Source organism: Peromyscus maniculatus, chromosome 1, assembly GCF_049852395.1.
Source record: "Peromyscus maniculatus bairdii isolate BWxNUB_F1_BW_parent chromosome 1, HU_Pman_BW_mat_3.1, whole genome shotgun sequence".
NCBI lineage: Eukaryota > Metazoa > Chordata > Mammalia > Rodentia > Cricetidae > Peromyscus > Peromyscus maniculatus.
The window spans coordinates 194,194,521-194,210,520 of NC_134852.1; the positions used below are offsets into that span (position 1 = coordinate 194,194,521).

General features: G+C 47.2%; 2 protein-coding genes across 2 annotated transcripts in view; one reads left to right on the forward strand and one right to left on the reverse strand.

Annotated features, from left to right (window-relative positions):
* Positions 1–1,142, reverse strand: part of Rrp12 (ribosomal RNA processing 12 homolog) — a 56,580-nt gene extending 55,438 nt beyond the window's left edge. Inside the window, exon 1 of the mRNA XM_006990458.4 lies at positions 781–1,142. The gene's annotated coding sequence lies outside the window, so the exon portion shown is untranslated. The remainder of the gene's footprint in view (positions 1–780) is intronic.
* A 2,250-nt stretch (positions 1,143–3,392) lies between these two features.
* On the forward strand, positions 3,393–10,875 carry Pgam1 (phosphoglycerate mutase 1). Its single transcript, XM_006990459.4, has 4 exons — positions 3,393–3,717; positions 7,867–8,141; positions 8,830–9,010; positions 9,806–10,875. Exons 1-4 carry the CDS (start codon positions 3,579–3,581, stop codon positions 9,973–9,975), a joined length of 765 nt encoding a protein of 254 aa, XP_006990521.1. The 5' UTR covers positions 3,393–3,578; the 3' UTR covers positions 9,976–10,875.
* Positions 10,876–16,000: the final 5,125 nt, after the last annotated feature.

Sequence of the window (16,000 nt, forward strand, 5' to 3'; positions counted from 1 at the left end):
TTTTCGAGACAGGGTTTCTCTGTGTAACTTTGGAGCCTTTCCTGGATCTTGCTTTGTAGACCAGGCTGGCCTCGAACTCACAGAGATCCACCTGGCTCTGCCTAGTGCTGGGATTAAAGGCGTGTGCCACTGCTGCCCAGCTTGGGGGCCATTTTCATTCAAACCACTACATGTGGGTTTGGTAAGGGCACACCTTTAGTCCCAGCACTCAAGAAGCAGAAGCAGGTAAATCTCTTAGTTCAAGGCCAGGATAGTCTACATAGTAAGATCCAGGACAGTCAGGGCTATAGAGAGACCCCATTTCAAAATAAAACAAATGTAAAACCCCAAATGGTAACAAAAAAATAAAGACTGACACTCCTAGGTACAGATGATGCAATACTATAATCCAAGCCTGAAGGTACCTGAGTCACCAGAGTCACAGAGGAAGGAGCTGCATCCAGAGGCTGGATAAGCGGGTTTGCTAACACTTTCCCAAGACTGGCGGTACAGAAGCCTTTGGCCTAGTGCCCAAAGAATTCTAGCTGCCTGTACTGGACAAGTCCATGTGTACTCCTAGAATATCAGCACTCAGGAGGCTGAGGCAGGAGGATTGGGAGTTTGAATCCAGCAGGGGTTATACAGCAAGACCATTTCTCCAAGAAAATAAATAAAAATAAGAAAAAGCAAAAGAAAACACCAGAGAGAGAGAGAGAGAGAGAGAGAGAGAGAGAGAGAGAGAGAGAGAACACTATTCTAGTTGTTTGCTTGCTTAGTTTTCATCCTGCTAGTCAGGCATACCTTACTAGGCGTCCTGCTGGGAGGTAAGCTTGCTGGGTGCTCCCAGGTGTCCTCATTAATTTTTTTTTTTGTCTTCTTGGTCACACTGTTAATAATATTCATGAGTGCAATGTTGTTAACACTGATCTCCCTTAGGACTGATTGCTGGAGACATCCACCACATGGGTCATCTCACTTCTTTCTCCCAGCAGCGCTCTGTACAGGTGTACATGTGAATTATTGTCCTAGTTCCCAGATGGGGAAACTGATGAGGGGGTGACACATTGTAAGTCCCAGGGCAAGCCAAATCAGAGACATACTTGAAATCAGGCTTCAAGGGCACCTTCCTCTTCCACTGCCTACTCACTGCAGAATAGAAGACCCTAATTAGGAAAGAGCACAGAAATCTTGAAGTTTGTGGGCAGGAGGAGAATCTGGTAGGAGTCACTATGGGGGCACAGATTAGGGCCAAGGCAAAGTAACAAAGGTCAAGAGTGCAAAGCAACATTAAGAATGGAGGCCTGGCCGGGCGGTGGTGGCGCACGCCTTTCATCCCAGCACTCGGGAGGCAGAGCCAGGAGGATCTCTGTGAGTTTGAGGCCAGCCTGGGCTACAGAGTGAGTTCCAGGACAGGCACCAAAACTACACGGAGAAACCCTGTCTCGAAAAACAAAAAACAAAAAAAAACAAAAAACAAACAAACAAAAAAAGGCCTAGGGGCTGGAGAGATTGCTCAGCAGTTAAGAACACTGACTGCTCTTCCAGAGGACTCGGGGTTCAATTCCTATCACCCACATGGCAGTTCACAACTGTCTGTAACTCCAAGATCTGACACCCTCACACAGACATACATGCAGGCAAAACACCAATGCACATAAAATAATAATAATAATAATAATAATAATAATAATAATAATAATGATAGAATGGAGGCCTGGCATTAGATGAGGATGACTGCAGGAATTACGGTCCTGAATAGTGAGGTGTGGAGTGGGAGGATGGGGATGAGATATAAAGAAGACAGATGGCTGGGACTGAGGTCTCACATAAACTGATGACTTACGCCAAGCAAGTTAATTAAGAAGTACAACATCTTATATAGTGTTTGGAGGGAAGAAATGGACCAAGCAGAAAGCTGAATCAAGCAGTGTTGGCAGGGGACACAGGATACTTCAGACACAGCTGCCTTAGGACTGATAACTACAGCCCAGGGGAGAAAGCAGGGATCCCAGGAACCAAAACTCTGGAGGCCCAGGCTCCAGCCCAGACTGGACCTTGCCAAGTCTGCTCTTGGACAAGGTCACAGAAGTAATGGTCCCTTTGTTCTTTCATCGGGCCCTCTGAGAAAGCCCTGGGTTGGTCTGGCTCCCACAGACTGCAACAAGGAAGAGGGAGAACTTCCTGAGAGACTTGTGGTGAGGTCCCTGTGGAGGCTGTGCCCACACTGCCCTTAGAGAGCAGTCCCAGCTGGGAAGCCCTGGGTTCTGTGAACTCCTGTGTGAAGATTTGCTCCAAATCCGAATTCTATCTTCTCCAGTAGCAGAGATGTGGTGGATGCAAGTTAAGAGTGCCCTGAACAGTTTGTGTTTGGGTTCTGGTTTCTCATCTGCGTTTTTTTTGGGGGGAAGAGACAGGTTCTTTTGTAGTCAAAGCTGTTCTTGAACTCCTGATTCTCTTTTCTAAGCCTCCGGGACCACTGTACCCGGGTCTAGTATATTCTTTTTTTTTTTTTTTTTTTTTGGAGACAGGGTTTCACTGTGTAGCCCTGGCTGTCCTGGAACTCACAGATCCCCCTGCCTCTGTCTCCTGAGTGTTAGGATTAACGGAGTGTGGTTTATGTTCATTAAGAGGTTGAGAGATTCTGCAGTTTGTCTGACGGCTACAATAAAAAGTGGAAGAATGGGCTTGAGAGATGGCTCAGAGGTTGAGAGCACTGGCTGCTCTTCAGAGGTTCTGAGTTCAATTCCCAGCAACCACAGGGTTGTTTTGGTGTGCAGGCATACATTCGGACAGAACACTGTATATATAACAAACAAATAAATCTTAAAAAAATAAGAGACTAGGAAAACTGCACATATTTAGAAAAAAGAAGTGGAAGAATAGCACATACCTTTAACCCCACTACTTGGGAGGCAAAGGTAGGCGAATCTCTGCGTTCTAGGCTAACCCGGTCTACAGAGCTTGTTCCGGGACAGCCACAGCTACACAGAGAAACTGTTGTAAACCAAACAGACAAACTGAACGGCTCTATTGAAGAGAAATATCAATAACCCATGTCTATGCTTCTAGAGCACTTTCAGGAAGAGAGGTACCACTTTTACAAATGAGGTTGAGGGGGGTTTGCGACGTGTCCGCAGTACAAATAAAAAGGGGAAAAGTGACTCATCGCAATGCGCAGGGATGAGACTGTAGTCTAGCCCGGCCAAAGAGCTGTTGAAAGGACAAAAGATCACGCCTAAGGAGGAAGCAGAGGGGCTGACACCCTGGGCCCTAAGCCTGCCGCCGGGATCCTCCGCCCTCCCTGCTTACGTGCGCTCCGTGACCGCCGGGGCGCACGCGGGTACCGCTATCCACGACGCATGCGCATTGCCGCCCGGGCTCGCTCCTTGCCCCCCCTTCACCGGCCGCAGAACGGGCTTGAGGCGCATGCGCACACCTAGCGGGCGGAGGTCTGTCGAGCGAGTGGAAAGATTTCAGGGAGAAAGTGCGCGGGAGCGGGGCGGGAGAGCGCAAGTGCGCAGGCGCGGTCGGTCGCGGGGCGGGCTGCGAGCGGAATCTCAGCCATCCTCAGTCCCTGCCGCATCTCCCTGCCTGTCGCCATGGCCGCCTACAAGCTAGTGCTGATCCGGCACGGCGAGAGCGCCTGGAACCTGGAGAACCGATTCAGCGGCTGGTACGACGCCGACCTGAGCCCGGCGGGCCACGAGGAGGCGAAGCGCGGCGGACAGGCGTTGCGAGGTACGAGCAGGAGGCGCGCGGGGTGGCGTGCGGGTCCCGCGCCGGCCTGGAGGCCGCCCGAGCCTCCGCGCCCCCCTCGAGAGGCGTGCACCTCGGACGGCCTCTCCAGTTGAGTTTGCATCTGGGGAGGTGACCGCAAGGTGGGAAGCCCGTTTCTCAAGGTCACCCCGTTCGAGTGGGAAGGGTTGTGTCAAAAAGAGGGCGCAGACGTCGCTAGGCGAAAATCTCCCTTTCTAGTTGGAGCAGCCCCACCTGTGGCAGCCAGGAACCTTTAGGGTACCGCGAGGGCCTGGGTGGCTGGCGGAGGATGCCCCGTGACATCAGTTGCTGTACCCAAGTTTACCTAAGAGGCGCCTGCGAATCAAGGCAAAGCAGCAGGCCACAGGCTCGGCCTGGGCAGTAGGGGGAGTTAGGTGGGGATGCCTGATGGCGTCCAAGACACCTGGAAACCCGCGTGCTTCTGAGAGCATTGTAGCTCAGTAGCATACCACAAATACTGTGACCAGAACGAATCCAGAGATGTGAGTGGGCGATTTCAGTTGATGTTCTCTACAGCCCCAAAGCAGGAATATTTTATTCCCCTCCTTTTTATCTCTGCCCCCGGTTATAGTGTAGAAAGTGGCTGGGAAGACTCATCCAAGGTCATACCTACTTAGCTCTAATCCAGTGTCCTTGCCCCATTTCTGGGTGGAGTAACAAGTAAGTGAGGAACTGGCGGGCTGGTAGCCAAGGACAGAGGCTGGGCAAAGGGTGGAAGCGTCCAGGAGATAAAGATTGCCTTTGCTTATCCAGGCTCTGTGTCCTGTACCAACACCTACTGTTCTCGGTGATTTTGGAAGGCTAATAAAGAAGCAAACCTTGCTGCCTGCAGCCAGGAGAATCTCTGGAGTGAAGAGGTGCTTCCTTTGGTGGTTAGGGCCGACCCTGCCCTGCATCTTTCTAACTTGGACATAGCAGCAGCCATGTAAAAAGTTGCTGATGCTTGGTTGAAATGATCTTTGTATTTGTGTCCTGGTTGTCCTGTCTAGTTTTTACAGCCTTTTCAAAAGAAGGACGGCTTTGGACATGAAGTCCTGATGCAAGGAAATGAGAATGCTTTGAGAAGGGATACATTATGTAGGAGAGGCTAGGAAAAGGAAGGTGCTGGTGAAGGAAGCCATTTTTAATCTTTAGCTCTGTGGCATGAAGTGCTGTGTAGGTCTGTGGTAGTTGGCTGATGCCTAGCTAAGGACAAAGTTAACTGCCTCTGTTCTCTGCTAAGATGATCATACATTGGACTTGTACTCCCTGGAAAATAGACCCCATTTTAGTTTTTTATTTTTCTTTAAAGATTTATTTATTATGTATACAGTATTCTGCCTGGCCAGAAGAGGGCACCAGATCTTACAGATGGTTGTGAGCCACCATGTGGTTGCTGGTAATTGAACTCAGGACCTTTGGAAGAGCAGCCACTGGTCTTTTTTTTTCCACCCAGTGGTCTAAACCTCTGAGCCATCTCTCCTGCTGCCCACCCCCACCCCCATTTCAGTCTTCAGTATTGGTAGCATTTTAGAAAGTCAGGTAAGACTGCACATGGGGCTGCATACCTGTAATCTTTTCAGCACTCAGGGAACTGAGAAGGGAGGATCTAGAGCATGGGCCAATTTCGACTACAGCAAGCCTGGCTCAAAGAGAAAAGCCAGATGGTGGTGGCGCACACCTTTAAGACCGGCACTCCGGAGGCAGAGGCAGGTGGATCTTTGTCACTTTGAGGCCAGCCTGGGCTACAGAGCAAGCTCCAGGACAGCCAAGGCTACACGGAGAAACTCTGTCTCAAAAAACAGAGAGAGAAAGAGAGAGAGAGAGAAAGAGAGAGAAAGAGAGGAAAAGGTAATGTAACATTTTAGTATCTTTCTAAAGGTATCAACAGACGATTCCAGAATGGAAGACTAAAAGCAGAAAGGACTGTGGGTGATAAAGTAACACAAAAGACACAGTCTTGAATCGGATTGGGAGGAAGCTAGTGAGACTGTCCTTGCAGCCTTAGGCTGAGGAAGGAAGGGGTCCCTGGGGGAGAATGGTGCCCACACTTCCATGACCTTTGTACCTCCGGCTATCCTTTAAATGGCAAGCTGAAGGGAGTGTCTGTGTTTCTGATCCTGTAGCATTCTTGTCAGAGTCCTAAGCAGACCACTTTGGCCTTGGGGACTATTTGCATCCACAGTGTGAGGCCCTCCCTGCAAGAGGAAATGATTGCAGTGAAACAGGCTGTCGCTTTTCATCATGGAAGCTGAGGCTCCTTCTGTGGGTAGCTCAGTGACTCAGCCTTTTGTTGGGGGGACCTTCCTCTTTTGGCTAAGGAGGTGGTAAAGGGTGTGATGGTAGTCAGTTTTCAGGGCCTCGTCCATAGGCTGAGGGGTGAGATCTGTCTTTTGTGGGTGATGGTGGCTTCCTGGTGAATCGTCTTCCCTCTCAGTGGCCTCATTGTCAGCTGAATGACTAGCAGGAAAATTGACTTCACATTTTGTTTATAACTGTTGTTAATCTCATTATGAAGCAATGCCCAGAAAAGTTTGTGGTTGATTTTTGAAGAAGGCCTTGTGTGCTAGAGAAAACAAGAGTGTTTCTTGAGAGGGACAGCTTTTTAATTCACAATTTTAAAGATAAGCCAAGCTAGTCTTGAATTCAAGATCACTCAGGCACGTGCCACCATCCCAGGTTCTATCTTTTATTTTCCTAATCTGGTAAAAAAAAAAAAAAGGGGTTGAGAGGATTGTAATCTTGTAGGATTTTAGTGAAGACTAAATCATAGTTTGGTGTAGGACCAGGGTGAATCCTCTAGAAAGGCTAGCTAGGGGTTGGGGATTTAGCTCAGTGGTAGAGCGCTTGCCTAGCAAGCACAAGGCCCTGGGTTTGGTCCTCAGCTCTGGAGAAAAAAAAAAAAAACCAGAAAGGCTAGCTAGGACTTAAGGACCAATGATGAGCTCTCTAGAAAGGCCAGCCAGGATTTAGGCAGAGTTCAAGTGTTTATATTAATTTCTATTTCATTTTTTTTTTGGTTATTCAAGACAAGTTTCTATGTGTACGCCTGGTCGTCCTGGAACTCCCTCTGTAGACCAGGCTGGCCTTAAACTCACAGAGATCCTTCTGCCTCTGCCTCCCAAGTGCTTGGATTAAAGGCGTGCGCCACCACTGACTGGCTCCTTTAAAATTTTTTAAACCCATTTGTAAGCGTGTGTGTGTGTGTGTGTGTGTGTGTGTGTGTGTGTGTGTGTGCGCGCATGAGCATGCCCATCCTACAGGGTGCATGTGTGGAGGTCAGGGCAACTTGTGGTCAGCACTCTTCCACTATGTGGGTTCTGGAGATTGAACTTGGATGGCCAAGCCTATGATCCTTTTTTCTCTCAAATGAAACATTAAAAATATGTTTAGGTATAACATTCTAGCTGTTAGAATAAGCTGCACAGTCCTCAGACTAACAATATAGTTAGGAATTAGTGAGCCAATAAAAGGTGTACTTTTTTTGTTGTTTGCTTTTTGTTTTTGAGACAAGGTTTTGTGTAGCCTTAGCTATCCTGGAACTAGCTCTGTAGACCAGGCTGGCCTTGAACTCCGCCTGCCTCTGCCTCCCAAGTGCTGGGATTATAAATCAACAAATTTTGCCCTCAAAGGCTATAAGAATAATCAGTTTGCCAAATAGTTTTTCTTCTCTCTCTCTCTCTCTCTCTCTCTCTCTCTCTCTCTCTCTCTCTCTCTCTCTTTCTTTTTTTTAGACAGGGTCTCACTAACCCTGGCTGGTCTGGAACTAAGTAGACCAGGCTGGCCTTCAATACACTTATAACCTGCCAACCTGCCTTTGCCCCTTTCATGCTGGGATTAATGGTGTGTACCACCACCACACCTTGCCCCAAGTCGTTTTCATTTAGACTACCTATATAAGAGATTTGTGTATATAACAGTTGTGGTTCAGGTTAGGCTCTGTTAGCTTCTCACTTGGCACTTTTTTTTTTTAAGTCACGGACTCTTTGTAGCCTGGGCTGTCTTGGAACTTGGCTATGTAGGCCAGATTAGCCTTGAACTCAAAAAGATCCACCTGTCCCGCCTCCCTAGTACTGGGGTTAAAGGCATGTGCGACCATACCTTGCTCATTTGTCACTTCTTAATTTCTAGATGCTGGCTATGAATTTGACATCTGCTTCACCTCCGTGCAGAAGAGAGCCATCCGGACTCTCTGGACAGTCCTGGATGCCATTGACCAGATGTGGCTGCCAGTAGTCAGGACTTGGCGCCTCAATGAGCGACACTATGGGGGTCTGACTGGTCTCAATAAAGCAGAAACTGCTGCCAAGCATGGTGAGGCACAGGTAAAGATCTGGAGGCGATCTTATGATGTCCCACCACCTCCGATGGAGCCTGATCATCCCTTCTACAGCAACATCAGCAAGGTATGGTCAAGTCCAGCTGTGGCCACTCAGTCAGCACTAGGGGTTAGAGCATGGGCCTCACTTTTATTTTTCAAATTTATGTGCATGGGTATTTTGCTTGAATGTTTTTATGTGCACCCCATGTGTGCCTGGTGCCTTTGGAGGTCAGAAGACGACATCAGTTCCTTGAACTGGTGTTAGAGGTGATTGTGAGCCTCCATATGAGTGTTGAGAACCAAACCTGAGTCCTAGAAGAACAACAAGTGCTCTTAACTCCAGCCCCTGGGCCTCTTGTGTGTCTATCTAATGTCATTAACCTTATAATTTATGATAAAATAATTAACATAACTTCCGTTTGCTAAGTAATGGCCCTCACTTGTTACAAGATTTAGTTGTAAGTTAACGATACGTATCTGAGAGTAGTGCCTCATGTTCACATCTTTATGGAAAAAAAAATCAACTGCAAACTAACAGGAATTGGGAAATCTTGTTTGTTTTTGTAAACCTCTTCCCTTTTAAGTTACATGTTTTGGATTAGGGAATGGGGTGCAGGATAATGACTGAGGATCCTCTTTTCCAAGTTCTTAGATATATTCTGGACCCTTGAATTTTCACTAGTCACTTTATCCCTTAAGAGCCGAGATAGGTAGAATTGATATACATGAAAGCCCTTTATATATGCAACTTCAAATAAGTTTTTGTGGCTTAGGATCGCAGGTACGCAGACCTTACTGAGGACCAGCTGCCCTCCTGTGAGAGCCTGAAGGACACTATTGCCAGGGCACTGCCCTTCTGGAATGAAGAAATCGTCCCCCAGATCAAGGAGGGGAAAAGAGTCCTGATTGCGGCCCATGGCAACAGCCTTCGGGGCATCGTCAAGCATCTGGAGGGTATGTGCATTTCCTTAGGAGTCCTTAAAGATAAGAAGGTAGCCACCTTAGTTCCTAGACTTTGTAGAAAGGAGACCTCTGGGAAAGGTCTGACAGTGCAGTTGGACTTATGGGAAAACTTGTTTCTTTTCTCAAAATTTGGTTTGCTAGCTGGGTGTGGCTTACATTCCAATCTCAGTACCAGGGAGGCTGAAGCAAGACAATCACTTTGAGTTCTAGGCCAGCTGGGGCTATATAGTGAAACCCTGATTCCAAGTCAGCAGAAAGTGTGGTTGCAGAGCACTGAGAGTGGGCCGCTGACACTCTGCTATACACACAGGGTGAAACCAACTGCCATACGCTCAGTGATTTGATATGTATTAAAGCTGTAGATGCCCACCTGCTCAGGAGTGCCAGTTGAAACTAGTCACAACTTGACTCAGTATAAATCCCAATTGTTCCCTCCTTGGGGAACTAGAGGCCCAGAATGACTAATTTTTTGGTAGATGGATAGACTATAGGATGTCTGAGAAGCACACAGTCCTGCTCTGCTGTGGGTTTCTACATCCATAGAGATCCCTGTGGTGTAACTTTCTGCAGTTTGTTGGTGATCCATCTTAGACTCTTTGTGTACCTTCTCATTCTTTCTCATGATCTTTAGAGTTGTAACTGGGGCTGTTCCTTGGGGGAAATGGATCCACTATTACATTAGATGTCTAGTTTGTTCCCATGTAATTGCTTTGCCACTAGTAGATTGTGTATATGTGCACGCGAGGACTCTTATCTATGGCTGAACATGGATGGTGGCTCTTTTAGGTCTCTCAGAAGAGGCCATCATGGAGCTGAACCTGCCAACTGGCATCCCCATTGTCTATGAATTGGACAAGAACTTGAAGCCTGTCAAACCCATGCAGTTCCTGGGAGATGAAGAGACCGTGCGGAAAGCTATGGAAGCTGTGGCTGCTCAGGGCAAGGTCAAGAAGTGAAGTCCAGCAGGCCGACTCCTACCCCAGTACCCTCCCCACTGCCTGTTGATGCCTCCGGCACCCTTCCCCAACACCTGTCACGCTGACCACATCTGTAGGATCTTAACTTTAGGTTGTAGCTGCAGATGAGAACCTGCAGCTCCCATTTTTAGTATTTTATCCCCTGCACCCACTCCCTTCATAGAATCTAGTCAGAATAACACCTCTGGGGTGCAGGTTCCTGGTCCACATCCAGGAACAGCTCCCCTTGCCAGGAGAGTTGAGAGGTAGTAATTACAGTTTTTCTTAGTCCTTTGTTTACTAAGGGTCTGCTTTAGGAAGAGGTCTGAGAGGAACCATGCTGTGGTATGACCAATGAGAAGCTGCAGCCTAATTTTGTCCCTGGAGCCTGTCCTGCACCCTTGTTAGGTAAGGGGGCTGTAGTCATTCCAGTGAAGGGTGAAAGTAACTTGCATGGTGACTTAAAAGACACTACCTTCCTCTCTGACTAAAGGAGCTGCTGGCCCCAGAAGGTTGGGATCAATCCTGTCAAGTCTATGTGTTACATCCACTTTTACAAAAAAAAAAGTACATATATATTTATCAGCACACAAAGCCCCTCTGAGGTTTCTAGTGGTGATTGAAACAGTCCCATGTGGTCACCAGAAAATAAGCCATTCCTCATAGCAAATAGGATAAATTCCTTGTCCTCAAGGGGCAGGAGTGCCTCTTGCTGTGTTTTAGGATTCCTCTGCCTTGTCTTGTAGAGGTGAAGTGCCCCTTGATCATGTCCAGGTTTTGTCTTTCACTGTCTGAATCATGTTCTAGCTGCTTGACCCTATCATGTGGGTTCAGAACTCGTTTGGGCATAAATACTAAATCTCTTTCCAGATCAGTATAATAAAAGAGTGATGTGCAATATTTCACTGTCTGATGTGTTATGCCTGTCGCCTGGGGAAGCCTGAGCATGCAGTTTGAAGTGTACACTAAGACAGGAGGGTTTGGCTTAGCCAATAGCACTGGCTACTCTCAGTATCCAACTCTTCTGGCCTTGGACACAATGTGCAAACATGCATGCAGGGAAAACGTCCATGTGCATAAAAACATCTTCTAACCAGCCTTAAATACAGTACTATGAGCTGTAACTTAAACTCCAGCCTTTTAAATTGGGAAAGAAAACCAGTAACGGATCTCTAATATGGCTCCTCAGTATAGAGCACTACAGAGTCACCTGTGTAGGGCTCAAGAATGAAGGACTGGAGAGATAGTTAAGAAGAGCACTTGTTCCTGAATGGGATCTGGATCCAATTTCTAGCATTTTCATGGTGCGTGCACACACACACACACACACACACACACACACACACACACACACACACTCCAACAAACCATCAGAGGGGCTAGCAAGGTGGCTCCATCAGCAGGGGAAGCACCTGCCACTTAAGCCTAATTGACCTAAGTCCAATACTTCAAACCCATGTAAAGACGGAAGGCAAAAACTGACTCCACAAAGCTGTCGCATGACCTCTACATGTATGGTGTGCCACATGCACATCCACGAACAGCACACATAAAGAAAGCCAAAGTGGTTTGAATGAAAGTGGCCTCATAGGCTCATGTTTGAATACTTAGTGCCTAGTTGGAGGAATTGTCTGGGGAAGGTTACATGTGGCCTTGGAGGAGATATGTCACTGGGGTATACCATTTAATCCCAGCATTAGGGAGGCAGGCTCATCTCTTGAGGTGGAGGTCAGCCTGGACCTCAAAAAGCAGTAGATAATGGCTGCAGGCAAACACACTGCTCAGGTGAACATAAGGGCGTTCTAGTCCATCCTTGCCATGTTGAGGGTGGAACAGCTCGGACAGCAGGCAGGTGCTCTGAGTCCTCATTGTCTTCTATTCTGCTTTTTATCCACACTTGGTGCTAAAGATGCAACCCACAAAGGCTGAACCAGTAGCTACATCCCTAGGCCTGCTTTTTCTTTGTGATGGCCTTTTTCTTTTTTCAGAAAGGGTTTCTCTGGATAGCACTGGCTGTCCTCAAACTTAGATCTGCCTGCCTCTGCTTCCCAAGTGTTGGCATTAATGGCTTATACCACCACCACCAAACCTGAACTAATTATTCTAATCTAGGGTTCAGACATCTGTAAGATATGGTAGTGACTGCTTTTCCCGGGTCACTAAGTTCAGAAATAAAGGGAACTGTAGAACTGGTGCCAAGACATTCATTCTGCACATTTCTAGGTGGTGTTAGAAAAAAACCTAATCAAAACTGGAGATAGTTTTTGTTTTGTTGTTTACTTATTTATTTTTTAAGAGGCAGGACTTTGCCTTGGCCTCCCAAGTAGCAAAGCACTGCACATTTTGAACCAACATTTAATTCAAGGTGTCAATTCTGTGAAAGAATCAGGCACGCATAAAGACAAACTAAGTTTGTTTTCCCCTGAAAAACTCATTTTATCTAGTATGAGGCCTGATATTTTGTAGATACACACATCAGATATAACAAATACCATATTAGCATGCTCTGAGCAATTTTTTATGTACTCCTTCAATATAACCCTGAGAATCTAATGAAGAAACACAGAAGTAAAAACACTGATGGCTGTCAGTGTCAACAGCCAACTGACTGTTGACAGCTTGGAGACAGGTTCTCCTGTCATCCAGGCTGGCACTCAATTATGTTAACTGAGAACAACCTTAAACTGCTCCTTTTTTATTTTTCTTTTTCATTACTTTTTTTGAGACAAAGTCTTGTATAGCCCAGACTGACCTAGAATTCCTCTAAAAAAATGTTTGTGTATGGATGTTTTGCCTCATGTACATATGTGTACCATATGCATACCTGGTGCCCACAGCAGTCAGAAGAGGGCTTTGGAGTAACAGATGGTTGTGAGCCACTACGTGGTTGCTGGGAACTGAACACAGGTCCTCTGCAAGAGCAGGAAGTGCTCTTAAATGCTGAGCCATCTCTCCAGCCCCATTTGTTTTTTTTTTTGACAGTCTCATGATGTAGACCAAGCTGGCTTCCAACTCTTAAGATCTGCCTGCCTCTGCCTCTTGAGTACTGAGATTAAAGCTTTGTAGCACCATGTTGGGTCCTATTTTCTCTTTTCCTTTACCACTGAACCTCCAGCCCAATATATTAAAAATTTGCAAGTGTCACCAATGTGGGAAAGTAGGTCAAAGGTACAAAGGATCTTTCTGTTTCCAATTCTGGGCTTGAATCCTAGGACTCGGAATGTTGGGTCAAGCCCAGCAGCAAAGCATGTGCTAAGATGTGTGAGGCCCTGAGTTTGATTCCCATACAGCAAACAAACCAACAAACTGCATGTGGTCCTGTCCAGGGTAGTTTTATGTCAACTTGACACAACTAGTTATCTGAAAGGGAACTCAATTGAGAAAAGCCTATATAAGACCCAGCTGTAAGGCATTTTTAAAATTAATGATTGATGGAGGAGGGACCAGACCATTGTGGGGTCATCCCTGGACTGGTGGTCCTGGGTTCTATAAGAAAGCAGGCCAGTAAGCAGCACCCCTCCATGGCCTGTGACCTGACTCCCACATATACAAAATAGAACAGTATTAATTTTTTTAAATGGCCTGGTGGGGGTGCTGGAGAGATGGCTCTGTGGTTAAGAGCACTGGCTGCTCTTCCACAGGACCCAGGTTCAATCCCAGCACCTGCAATGGCAGCTCACAACTGTCTCTAACTCTAGGATCTGAAACTCTACAGGCATACATGCAGGCAAAACAACAATGTACATAAAAATAAAATAAGAACCAAACAAAAAATGACCTGGCAATGGTCCCAGCACCCAGGAGGCAGAGGCGGGCTGGTCTACAGGTCTTCCAGGACAGCCAGGTTTGCACAGAGAAACTCTTGTATGGAAAAACAAAGGACAAAACAAGGAGGGAAACAGAACGGACTGGAGAGCTGGCTGGGTGTGGAAAGGGACCTGCCACACGGCCTGCCTTGAGTTTGATCCCTGGAGCCCATGTAAACAGCTGGAAGCAGCTGCATGCATCTGTGATGCCGGCAGTCCTACAGTGAGATGGAAGTGGAGACAGCTGCTGGACGCTCACGGACTAGCCAGCCTAGAACACACATGGAGCAGAGACCAGAAAGACTGGCCCCCAAACAAGGTGGGGGCCAGTGAGATGGCCTGAGCTTCATCTTGAACCGACAGACAGGTGGGAGGAGAGAACTGACCCACAAGGTGCCCTTGACCTCCATACACACGCTGTGTCATATGTGCTATGGTACATACTTGTGCACATATAATGCAATTAGGAAAAAAAAAAGTTAAAGCCCATCTAATCAAACCAAAACTAAGGTTAGGTAAGAACTGGTTCTCAAAAGCTGTCCTCTGACCTCCACACACGTGCCCACACTCATACACATAGTACAGACTCACACACTAAATAAATAAAACTAAACAAAACATACTAATCGGCTGAAGTTGACAACTAGAGATTACCAAACCAGGTGAGCCTCAATCCAGAGCTCACCTCCATCACCGACAAAACACTGAGCTTGCACGTTCCTGAACATGTCAACAAGAGCCATCCACGTGCAGTCTCTTCACGAGTAATGCATAGCTATGATTTCCTCCAAACTTCGGCCTTGATTTCTGGTTCTGCATTTGCCAGGGTGCTCTCTGGATGGAGGACCTTCACACTCACCCAGTGTCTTCACAATTGCTTTTGGTCTCGTTCCCCAACCCCCCTTGACCCTCTCACAAGGTAGCAATATCTCTACGGTCAATTCAGAGGTAACAGTTCCCGGGATACCTGTCACAATAATACTATGTTTAGCAAACATTTTCAGAACTACTCATGTGCAATTTTAATCACCACACATGCCCAATAGTTTTCACTAAGCATAATGTGTGTCACTGAGGGGTTTATATAAAGTACTTGACCCAATGGCTGGCACAGACACACAGACATACATACACAATGAGATTGGAGGCTGGGTGTGGTGGCGTATGACTTTAATCCCAGTACTTGGGAGGCAGAGGCAGGCAGATCTCTGTGAGTGAGGCCAGCCTGGTCTACACACTGTAATCAGACCTTATCTCAAAAATCAAAACAAAACAAAAAGTGGGAAAGACTGGCGGTGGAAAGCTGGCTCAGTGATTAAGAGTACTTTGGGGGCTCACAACCTCCTGTAAATCCACTTCTGGCCTCCAGGGGCACATGTGGTGCACATAAAATACAAAACAACGAGAAAAACACACTGAGAGAGTTCACTGCAAGTTCATCTTCTAAACAGTGAGAGTGGGGGCTGTGGAGATGGTTTAAGAGGTCAGGGCAAAATGATGGAGAAATGGCTGAGATCTACATGAACAGCCTGGACGTGAGTGGGGGTAATGAAGGGCGAGGGTTGAGGGAAAGAGAGCTTGGGGGAGCGGGAGATCCCAGCTGGATCAAGAACAGAGAGGGAGAACAAGGAAAAGGAGTCCATGGTAAATGAAGACCACATGAGAAAAGGAAGAAACAAAGTGCTAGAAAGGCCCACAGATATCCACAAAGATACCTCCACAATAGACTGCTGGCAATGGTCGAGAGACAGCCCGAACTGACCTACTCTGGTGATGGGATGGCCAAACACCCTAATTGTCGTGCTAGAAACCCCATCCAAGGACTGAGGAATCTGGATGCAGAGATCCACGGCCAGGCCCCAGGGAGCTCTGGGAGTCCAATTGGTGAGAAAGAGGAGGGTTTATATGAGTGAGAATTGTTGAGACCAAGGTTGGATAAAGCACAGGGACAAATAGCCAAACAAATGGAAACACATGAACTATGAACCAATGGCTGAGGGGCCCCCAACTGGATCAGGCCCTCTGAATAGGTGAGACAGTTGATTGGCTTGATCTGTTTGGGAGGCATCTAGGCAGTGGTACCAGGTCCTGGGCTCATTGCATGAGTTGGCTGTTTGAAACCTGGGACTTATGCAGGGACACTTGGCTCAGCCTGGGAGGAAGGGACTGAACCTGCCTGGACTGAATCTACCAGGTTGATCTCAATCCTCGGGGGAGTC